Source organism: Balaenoptera borealis, assembly GCF_965194805.1.
Source record: "Balaenoptera borealis genome assembly, chromosome: 5".
In the NCBI taxonomy this organism is placed as follows: Eukaryota; Metazoa; Chordata; class Mammalia; order Artiodactyla; family Balaenopteridae; genus Balaenoptera; species Balaenoptera borealis.
In genome coordinates this window covers 77,000,162-77,012,193 of record NC_138862.1, presented here as the reverse complement: position 1 = coordinate 77,012,193, position 12,032 = coordinate 77,000,162, and the positions used below count along the sequence as shown (strand labels likewise).

The 12,032-nt window shown below is 35.7% G+C and overlaps 1 protein-coding gene across 2 annotated transcripts in view; it reads left to right on the top strand.

Moving 5' to 3' along the window:
- The window catches only part of OSTN (osteocrin), a 56,241-nt gene that overhangs the window by 20,171 nt on the left and 24,038 nt on the right, over nt 1-12,032 (top strand). Inside the window, exons 1-2 of one of the 2 annotated variants that reach the window (XM_082393408.1) lie at nt 787-6,341; nt 10,483-10,581. In XM_082393408.1, the coding sequence (XP_082249534.1) occupies nt 10,483-10,581 (99 nt within the window). In that variant the 5' untranslated portion in view covers nt 787-6,341. Of the gene's footprint in view, nt 1-786; nt 6,342-10,482; nt 10,582-12,032 lie in introns of those variants that run through there. The other variant, XM_082393407.1, reaches the window with a different exon arrangement.

Below are 12,032 nucleotides of genomic sequence, written 5' to 3'. Positions count from 1 at the left end.
CTTACAAAACTCAAATAGGCAAGTATAATATGAATAACATAGCTTAGAGTAGACTTAGATCAATGTCTAATCTTCAGTATTTGAAGTGCTCTTGCTATTAAGTTATTGAATTAAGAGTTAATCTGAAACATACATTTGAGTTCTGTTTAAGAAGAAATTTAAAATTTTGTTTCAGGTTTTGATCTGTGGAAATAGTGTACACTCAATAAATTCAGTTCTAGCAAAACAAAATATAGCTCCTTTGAATTACAATTATAGACATTATAGGTTTAGGAATGAGATTATTATTTATTTCTGAGTTATCTTTCTAGAAATTAGATCATTTAAACAATGATTTATGATGATTTTAGTGCTCATGTAAGCTATAGAATTGATAGCACTATATTTAATGGTCTCCCACAAACATCAGCACGTTTTGTGTCTTCTCTTTACTTTGGTACTACTCTTCATCACTCTTAATAGAACTTTTCTAAGAAGAGCTTCCTGCAGATATGCATTCGTCTCCTCTTTATAAGTGAATTGTACTGTGGCTTCATTCAATAAGTTATTTAAGGTAGTTAAGGTTATTTGCTTTCGTCCTGTATTTCTCAGGATTTTAAACTGATTCTGATACAATGAATCATGGGTAGTAAAGAAGCAGTTATGTTTAGTAGACTAGGTATGGGGACCTCAGGGCTATAATTTTAACTTCTTATTCAAATACTTTCAATGATTTGAACATTAATTAATAAAATTAGATCGGTTGAGCTTGTCTCAAATGAACAGAACTCAAAGTAAGCAGTCTCAAAATATTACCCCAAATGTGTCACTATGTAGTTGTGCAACTTCATGCAAGCTTAAGCACAGAGTAGGGCTCGACAACATTTTGTTATTATTGAAAGAGATGAAAGAACTAAAAGTGCCAGTGATACTGAATGTGAGAATGACCTGGGGAAGCTCCCATATCAGTCACTTTTCCCTATATTAGACAATGAGGACTCAGTATCACAGAATCTTGGGGCTAATCCTTAGACATCATCTAACTTAACCTCCTTGCCAATATTTCATCCACTGTGATCTCTACACACCAGACAATGTTTGCTTAGGTTCAATGGTGTTATCAGAGGAACACAAGCTTTGGAGTCAGGAAACCAGCTTTCTAATCCCAGTCCTGTCTTCAACAGCTTTTACTCAGCTTCCTAGGGGCATTTTTCTCTCCTCAGTAAAACTAGAGTCTGTGTGAGTACAAATGATGAGTCACAAGTTCCCTCGTAGCCCTAGGCACCTCTCTACACAGGCCAACTCCCATGTGCCTAAAGATCTCTCTGACTAGAGATATTTTTAGCTGAGTCCTCCTCCTTTCTGCAAATAATTTTCAGGGTACCTCTCTGGAGCAGCGGTTAGCATCACCAGCCAGTAACTGCTGGTGCCTTGGCTGGCTCGAACTGGCTGTTGCTCAGCCTTGCCTCTTCTCCCTTACCAATGCCTCATCAGCTCTGGTCTCAGAACAGAGCACCCGCTCCCTCCAGAAACAACTCCTCTGCCATGCCTCCTCCTGCCCCCTCCTCCTCTTAATCCATTTTACATCTCCCCTTCATTTCCTCTCCCTAGGACAAGTTAATTACCTCTGAGTCTGGCTCTCTCCATCTATTGAGGATGGTAAATTCCACAGTTTCTAATGAGAGCCTCCTTCCTTTCTAAAACCCTATGTTCCTATGACACATAAGACTCTAAACATGTGAAAAATGCACCTTTAAAATATCACCTGGGCCACCACTGAGAACTTGGCTGCTGACCCACTAAGTAATAGCTGTGGCTTTCCATGGACCTCTCCATGGACCTTTTCATGGACCTCTCCGTGGCTTCCCTGTGGTCCCACTTTGGTGGTTGCATTTCCTTGCAAACTCTGACTTGTCCATCCATGCTGGGGCACTAAGAGGTTTAGAAAGTGACAATTAAAATTTATTTTGTTAATATAATTAGAGTTTGAAGAATAATTATGTTTTAAGTATAACAGATTTCTTCCCTTTGTTTTCTTCTCATTATAATATTCTTTATAGTTGTATGCTAATATTTTCATAGAAATATTGTGGCTGAAATTAATGATAATGCATAATATACTGTAACATTAAATGTTAAGAGTCATTGCCATTTATAACTCTCTTTAGTAAAATTTCCTTCCCCCATCAATATTACTTTCTTTATTATATTTTATTTTCTATCACCCTGCTATAATTCTATTTTATTAAATAGTATATATAAATACAAAGTGGGGTAAAGGGTGAAGGAGGTGGTAGTATTCCACATTACCCTGATGCTAATATATGCCATGTTTAACTGCAGTTATCCAACTTTACCCTTTGAAAGCCTTTTTATACCACATAAAAATGACCTATGTATCAAATGGCTAAACAGAATGTTTATGTGCAACTCTATCAGCTTTTCCCTATCTCTAGTTTTGAAGATTCTTGTTTTTCCCATTATTCATTATTCGAATTAAAGAACAAATTCCCTTACCAGAATTGTACACAATCATACACGAAGTTCTCTTGTCTTTCTAGATAACATAGTTTTATATGAAGAAACTTATAATAATTCAGGGGTCTGAGCACAAATTAGTGTTTGATAAGGAGAAATCTTAAACTTTACTGGTATAATGATTAGGGAATAATGATGCATGTCTCTTTCATTAGAATGAGAATCTGTGATGTGAAACATTAATGGACATACCGGGATTTTGGCATGAACTTCATCATAGATTACTGTAGGTGTAAAACTTAGGCAAATCTCTTCCCATCTCTAAGCCTTAGTTTCCATATCAATAAAACTGGGAAGTTAGTATCTGTCCCGCATTTCTGTTTACCTACCCCATAGGGCTGCTTCATTCATTCATTCATTCAACACATAATGTTGACTCTCTGCCAGGCATTATGTTGGGTGCTGAGATACAATATTGAACATGTCATAGTTCCTACCCTCAAGGAGTTTACAGTAACATTTAAATAGTTTGTTAAACATACATACCTGGGCTTTTTAATAGTGGGATCTTACTAGTGTTGTTGTAGGTTTCTGCCTTCTTTGTGCAAGAAAGATACTAGTAGTATGATTGAAAATTCCAAATAGAAAAAAAAAATTGAGATATTTAACAACAAAATTTTATGATTTTGGAAGGCAGTAGTGTCTGAAAAAGAACAAAAATGGTGCCAGAGAGAATAAAATCAGTTAACACATGTATACCAGTAAATAATTTTTAGCATTCAGGGAAATTCATTTCAAAGAATTTTTTTTTTTTTTTTTGGCTGTGTTGGGTCTTCGTTACTGCACGCAGTCTTTCTCTAGTTGCAGAAAGCGGGGGCTACTCTTTGTTGCGGTGCGCGGGCTTCTCATCGTGGTGGCTTCTCTCATTTGGAGCATGGGCTCTAGGTGCATGGGCTTCAGTAGTTGTGGCACTTGGGCTCAGTAGTCGTGGCTCACAGGCTTAGTTGCTCTGCGGCATGTGGGATCTTCCCGGACCAGGGCTCGAACCCGTGTCCCCTGCATTGGCAGGCAGATTTTTAACCACTGCACCACCAGGGAAGCCCCTCAGGGAAAGTCTTTTTAAAATGCAGTGGTCTGCCACATTAAGAACACCTCATCCATAAACATTTGACTTTATAAGCAATTTGTTTTGGAGATGGGAAAATGTTTATACTTCTACAAATAAGTTATACTTGAAGGAGCATGAAACTGAGAGTCTGAAAGCATTACATTGTTGTTCTGGCTCTTCTTCTAACTGGCTATGTGGCTTCGGAAAATTGACTACTGCCAATGGAAGGGCAATGAGAAATGAGAAAGAATACATTCCTGACATTTTCATTTCTTAAAAAAAAAAGGAAATGTGAAATTTCTCAGTCTCAATTTGCACCTTCCTTTCAAAATCATACTCAAAATATAAAGCAAATACCCATCACACAATCTACTGAAAATACCAAATTTCATAAAGAGAATTTTAAACAAACAGCTAATCACCATGAGTATTTCTCAGATGTATTTCTGTGAGGATGATATAGATGATATGTATGCTAGTGACAGAAACTACCAGTTGTAATTCAGTTGCTCTTGGGTGAAAATCCTCAATGATTTTAAATCTAGTATCTGAGTTTATGAGGATCCAAAACTAATCCCCACTTCTGAAGTTCTAAGTGCCAAAGCCACACTTAGTTCTCTTGTTTGTGGAGCCGATTGCACCATAGGCAGTGGAATTGCAGCACCAATAAAGAAGAGACTGCAGCGTCCAAGTCTCTGCTTTCTAGCAGGAAAGTGTCTCAAGCATCTTGTTGCTTCTCTCATCAATGAAAACTAGACACAAATTTAACACCCTGTTCAAATGTCACTCATTGAAATATCAAGATTATCTGTATCATGTCAAACTGTTATGTATCCTCTTGATTGTTTAACATAAGCTTTGCTGATTGTCTCTATGAATGGCCCCAGATTCCCTAGGTGGTTGTTGAGTATAAGCTTTACTTTCCTTGGAAGGACTTGTCGTCAAACACTTGCCTTCAGCTCAGAAATAATCATTTTTATACCATGCAGTTAATCTTTCCATATTATCTTATAGTTTTCAAAATGTTTTCATGCAAAATTTAGCGTCTCCATTGAAAAGTTCACCTATGATAAAATAAGAGTAAAAATGATGCAGTGTTTTTTCACAGATAAATGTATATCTTTATATGTTTTAGTAAATAATATTAAATATGAAAGTAAATGTTTTTATTGCTCTTATTTGGCAAACAAGGCAAATCCATAATGATTTGTGCTATTTGTAAATTAATTAATTTGAAATTAAACAAAATTAATTAATTAAAATGTGAGTTCATAAAATGAGTTTTATTAGACAATTTTGACCATTTAAGCATCTTGCTCCAGGTTACCAAGCACAGCAAGGACACGTATCCCTATCCTTCAAGTCTAATTCTGAGTTTTCCTCACCATCACAGAAATATTTTTCTGATGATGAATGTCTATTTATTGACTGAAATTTTTTATTTCTAAAATACTCATTAGTTTATCTAAAGATTTTTAGAAAAACATTATGTGAAAGATATATGTACATATGTGAAAAAATATGTGTATATGTGAAACTGGTGGTGTTTCAGATATCTGAAAATTTCTATTTTCAAAAATTCCTATTTTGTAACCAAAATAGGAACTTTTGATAATAGTGATTTTGTATCCACTAATACTAAGACTTGTGAGTACTCTGAAAATATTCAAATGTTTATTTTCCTTTGATAGACTGTTAACTACAAATGCAGAGGAATAAGGAATCAATCAAATCTTTAAATTTTTTAACATTATGTGATTTTTAAAATTTATAACTGATCATGTGTTAAATATTGTACAATGCTTTCTTTCTCTGACCCCAAAAGAGCAGATATAACTGCTGCATGCTAGGGAATCTGGATCCTCCCTCAGCTCTAACAATGTTTGTTTTGAAAGTATGGGGGAATTGAGTATACTGTCTTAAGCATGATGAAAAAAAATCCAAGTAAACATTTGAAAGTAAATAGATATAGCATATTTCATCCATTCTGTGCACATTTAACATCTCTGAAATTGGAATGTCTTACACTTGCTAGCATGTCATAATTTAAATGGTAGCATTTTTTCTTTCTTAAAATACATTTATAAAATGGGATTGCTTACCATAAATGAAATCTTAAAATCAAAGATTTGAAGGCCCTCTCTTTTCAGCTAGAAATACTTAAAATTCAAGAGGAGCATATTTATGTGAAAACCTAGATGCAAAATCTTATGCATAGACTCAGCTGATTTGAGGGACAGCAGAAAGGTTTTCCCAGCCAAACCTACACCAACTATTATCATTACCTACATACAGAGTCTGTGCTTCCACCAGAAAAGAGCCAGATTCAGAAACGGACTTTACAAAAGCTAGAAGCAACTTTAGAGGTCAGGGAGACTAACCTCAGTTTACTCAGCCTAGAGAGGAAAGGGTTTGCCCAAAATCATACAGTGAAATAGCAGCCGAGCCAAGGCAGGACCTGAGTCTCAGAACCCCTAGATCAGGTCTCTTTCTATCACAGAGAGCCACACAGACTTTGTGTTAACCACTGTCCCTTTTAGGCCCGTCTTTAAAATAAAAAAAATGATAGTTATTCTGCTATCTACTATCCTGGAAGCTTTCCTCTATTATCAAAAAGACCTGGGTGACCACGACTTTATGGGGCAGGGTAAAGGGTACATTGAAGAAGAACTTACTCCGTTTTACAGATTTACTGCGGGACCAAGCTGATCCACCACTTGCCTAGAAGACCAGCCCCGTTTTCAGAGAGAGAAGATTTGGGGAGTGTTGTGTGCAGGTACACACGGTCATTTCCCAATGTCAGAACTAGAGACCCTTCATAACATGTCCTGTTAAATCTCACTTAAATGTCTGCAATGCCAAAGTAGAAGAAGAGGATTAAAAATAATAATAATAATTACTTTTTAAGTCCTTTATCTTTTTTTTTTTAAATTTATTTATTTATTTTTGGCTGTGTTGGGTCTTCGTTTCTGTGCGAGGGCTTTCTCTAGTTGTGGCGAGCGGGGGCCACTCTTCATCGCGGTGCGCGGGCCTCTCACTATCGCGGCCTCTCCTGTTGCGGAGCACAGGCTCCAGATGCGCAGGCTCAGTAATTGTGGCTCACGGGTCTAGTCGCTCCGCGGCATGTGGGATCTTCCCAGACCAGGGCTCGAACCCGTGTCCCCTGCATTGGCAGGCGGATTCTCAACCACTGCGCCACCAGGGAAGCCCAAGTCCTTTATCTTTAATTAAGGCTTTATTTTTAATTTCTGTTGAAAATAGCGTGGATAGAGTCTATTTGGAATATTTCTAATCAAGAAATTGTCCCAGAAGTTATCAAAAATCACCCCCAAAACTCAGTCCTTTTGTGAGTTTCTAATGGTTAGATCTACTATCCCTAAGTCAGACGTTGTTGAAGAGAAATTTCCTTCGTCACCTGAGTGATTTGTTTTTCTTCAACACCAGCCCTCAAAGGCAGATAGTTTGGATCAGTGGCAACCAATCTTTTCTTTTTCCCACCGAGCCCACTTGAGAGATCATTTTTCACAGTAACAATGACTCATTGCAGCACTGATTCTCAATAATGCAAACATCTTTCTTCATTTTAACAGACTTCTCATTTAATCCTAGTTTAAATATAATTTAACCAGTTACTTTGCTGCTGGGCTTTCAGAGCCTAATCTTCTTATAAAGGCAGATCCCATGCCCACTGTCTCTTTTGAAGCTCCTCACATTAGAGGAATGGTATTCAAAAATTACTCAATGAAAAGTATAGCTGTACTAAAAAAAATTGCAAACACCTCCACTATCATGTATTCACGCAGTGAACATCCTTTGAGTGTCCTTTCTGTGATCTGGAGTGTACATGGGGCTGAGTAGATTTTTAGTCATGGGCTATATTTATCCACTATCAACCAAATAGGAAAATGGAGCTGAACCTGGTCTTTTCCTTCCCTCCCTGTAATTTCCTCTGTTTCTAATTTTGTAGCAATCAAGTTTCAACTAGTTAATCAAATGTCTTTTGTGTGGCAGGTGCCAGGGTGTTTGTTTTCATTAGTGTACCAAATGCCATATTTAGGAACTTGGCCTTTTGGTTAACTGGCTGCAAGCATGGCTTTAAACCATTAAATGTGTGTATTTAAACTCAGCATTTATTTTTATATCTCCCTATCCGAATAATCAGGATGTGGTTATCTGTAAGATGATATATTATGACTTTTTTCCTATATACACCCAAGCACAAAAATATATGCCTCAGACATAATCATCAATATTACAAACACTCATCATCCTGTGCCTTTTATAAGATTGCAGAGATGAAGAGAAACCTGGTTAGTAAAATGTGCATAAAAATAGTTGAAGGAAATCCACATGGGAAAGCTCATAAAATTGAGCAATTTCACACTTTGTAACCTTTTTTAGCATGATAAAAAAAAGTGGAAGAAAAACATCACAACTGTAGTTTATCTTTGATTGAATGAAAGAGCTATTTTAAAAAAGATATGCCAGAAATATGAGCTCATTGTAAAAATACACTTATGTTTTTGATATATCTTCCCTTTTGCTGAGGAAAGTCAGAGACAGCAGCAAAATCAGAAGGAAGAATGATTCAATGGCTGATTTCCTAAAGAAATAAGTAAGGCAGTTTTTGGTTAGTATTTTTACCAGATAACTTTTACATTCATGCTTGTTATTTTTCTCCTGTCTCAATTTAGAGAAATAATCATGATTAGCTGTTTTTAGATACTTATCAAAAAACTCAAATATTAAATATAAGTTTGTCAGAAAGAGAACACAGAATTTACTGCTCCCTTCCAGAAATTGTGGAATACAGAGAAGCAGCTAGTGACCAACACTGTATGACTAGATTGCAAAGTAGAGTAATTGATGACATGATGAACTAGTTTAGACTGCATTACATGAAAATTAAGATCATATTTGATAAATAAATGTTATAGACAATGCTAAAATATTTTATCTCCATTTTAAGTATTAATACACATTTAATACAGATGCTACTCTGTCTAGGTCTTATTTGTCTGTATTCTAGCCGATACATTTATTACTAAAATCCACACTGAGGTTTCACAGTAACAATATTTTAAGGAAGTGTCATAAAGAAAATCTTGGATCACACCAAAGAGAATGTAGTTATTAAAGAAATATTTAGTAATATCTCATAAATGTTCTTTCACTTACAAATTATAAATACTATATGGGATAAAGAGGTTATACATGAATTAATCTAATCCTCTCAAAAAGTTCTTCTGAGGTCAGAATTACTCCTCATGTCACAAATATGGAAAATAAAGCTCAAGTAGGTTAAATGACACACACTCGAGGTCACACTATTACTAAAGCAAATATGAGTCAAATCCAGTTCTTCAGATCGATCCTAGAATCCTTTCTTTTTGCTCCCTGTAGGTTTCCAAGTGATTTTTTTTAAGGAAACAGAAGTTTACTGAAACTTCTCATTCATGAAGGATGGCCTGGGGGACTTCCCAAGGTCATGTGCTAAGTGGCAAAGTCAGGCCCGTTCTTTTGGTAGCTCACAGCCCGTGAGCTTCTCCCAGCAGGGCAAGGCCTTCTGCTTTAACCAGTGGCAAGAGTGGCATCCAGCAGGCCTGATCTCGGTTGTAGATAAGCTTTAATTGGATTTATAGGTTTTTTTTTTAATGTAAAGATTCAAAAATGACACACCTTTGTGCTTACTACACAGAATTAACAAATGTAATCTTTTAACATGTTTGCTTTACTATGTATATAGAGAGAGATAAAAACTGAGTCCCTTATGTTTTCTCCATAATCTCATATACTCCCCACCCTCCCCAGAAGCAATCATAGGCATGAATCAAGTTCCATTGGTTTATATTTTAATTATATGCATAGATTTCAAAATATATGAAATTGCTTTACGTATTTCCAATTTAGGTAAATGGTAGCATGGCATATGTATTGTTCTAGAACATCTAATCTCCCCTCAAATCTGTTTTTTTAAATCCTTGCATATAATTACACATAACATTCAGGTCATTTGTTTTGAACAGTAGATAACACCTATATTTAATTTATTTGCGTAAAGTCCATAGTATGAATTTACCTCATTTGATCAATCCATTTCCTCTTGAGGAGGGTACTTGAGTTGATTCGTTTTTTTACTACTATATAAAATGAAGCTATGAACTTTCAGATACATGTCTCCTTATAAACTTTGGCCCAGTTTTACTTAATTGTGAGTCTGTTTTTAAATTTTTATTTATCAGAGTTATTTAAATGTTCCAAATGCTAATCTTTCTTTTTTATATCTGTTGAAAATATATTCCGTTTTTAATTTGGTTTTTATTGTAATTTGTTTATTGTATATTTCATGTAGAATTTTTCAATTTTGATATAGTGTAATTCGTTAATTTTTTCCATGAGATCTACCTTTTGAATCTTGCTCAAGAAATCCTTACATATCACAGGCCATAAAGATAGTCTCCTATTGGAACTGTGGTGTTTCTGAAATTTTGAATTGAATTGCTTTTAGACACAGCACATTCTCTCTTGCTCACCACAAATCCCACCAGGCCTTAGTCTCTCATACCTAGTCAATTTAACACATTTTCCCTTAGGTACCTGAGGTTGTAGTCTGTGGATTAGAGAGTCAAAGAATAAAGTTACACAAACTCGATTTTTCAGACTTGGGTTAGAGTTAAATTATGATTATAGCTGTACAACCCCAGTCTAGGTTTCCATGGAAATGAAGCCTTGATAGAATTCATTCTGGGAGATTGACAGCTTCTATTAAGTATCATATAAGTTTTGCAGAGGTGTACTCCAACACATAGAAGCTGAATAATTTGGTTTATTACCTGCCTATAACAAACTTTATAGACATTTTTGTTTTCTATCTTGCCAGACTAATCAATGTTAACCCTGATGTGTATGACCCTTAGATGCTGGACTGGAGATTGGCAAGTGCACATTTTATCCTGGCTGTGACATTGATGGTCTGGAGCTCAGGAAAAGTGCTGTCAGTGGATGTCACAACAGAGGTAATGGAAACTAGCTTAAGGGACCATACTTCTTTTAAGAACATAAGCCAGTTTTATTAATGTCAGAAGCAGGTGTTGCTGATAAGTAGGGAGAAGGTTTGATAACACAAAAATCGAGTAAATAGGCATTTCTTTCTATGCCTTGTCCTCACCGTGGATTCAGAGAAAACCAGCTATCTAAATGTTAAAAAAAAAAAAAAAAGCTGTAAGTAACAACAAAGATTTGTACTCCATAAACCAAAAACTATAGGAGAAAATTCATTATAATTTCAGCCATATTTATAATTGAATCAATTACATGAAGATGAAGTGCTTTTATGTGAAATTTGAAGTCGTTTACATGTCAAGATTTGAGTAGTTGGGCCAAAATTTTATCACTCTACAGATGTTTTCTTGCTGCCAAGACTAAACTACAAAGGAAAAGAAATGTGAGGACATCGCCACACAGAGAGAAGTTAATTTGGCTCATTTGATCTTAATAGAAACATACATTCTTTGTGCTTCTTAAATAACATAAAGTGAGGATCTGAAATGTGTTTTACTGAAAGACAAGTTTTATACAAGTTTTGTGAATTTTTCCTGATGATTAAGAATATCTTTAAAAAGAAACAAAAATCTACATTGTATATATGTCAGTTGGAAGAATGAACACATAGTTTTTGGAAGAAGCTCTGAAAGATAATAAAAGATCTCCTAAATTTTCCCTTTGAAGGTTTGCCTCCTGATCTTAAGAGTTTCTTTCTCATGATTATAACATCCTTCCCCTCTTTAGTTTCTATGCTGCCAAGCTCATGTAGGGAAGTAACAGAAGTTGAGGTTTTTTTTAAAAGTTGTGGACTTTGAACTATGAGTTACAAAGAGCTATAGAGATTTTTAATGTTTTTATATGATGAAAGTAGTGTTTGGGGATAATTAACTTCATGGCAGTATTCAGGACAGAATAGAAGAAAGAGAGAGAGAGAGGAGATAAATAAATTATACGGTGATTGAGAGTGTGCATTAAGCAGTGAAGAGGACCTGATATAAACCTCTCCTCATGGGAGTCAGAAAGAGGAGGGCAAGAGGGGTTTTCCAGAAAGAACTGACCAGACTTAGAGCAGATTTCAATGGTTTAGGAAAGAAGGAGCTCAATGGCTTTAGGTCTCAAGAGCTTTGAGGTAGACTATAAGTATTGCAAAAGAGAATTGTGTGAGTCAATGATGAAAAGGCTTGGAAAGTACTACTGTTTCATTTTATTGGGAAAAAAACGAAGGGAATAGAAAGAGAATAAGAGAAGTAACTCAAAAATAAAGACAGGAAGTGAAGAAAAAGAGTCTTTCCCAGACCAAGAATCTGGCAAGAATGTGACTAAAGGAGGAAAGGGAAGAGATCCCTGTAGTTAACCCTTCTTCCCACAGGGGAATAGTCTCAGACTCTTGGGAAAGAAGTAGCATACCCTGCACAACAAAATG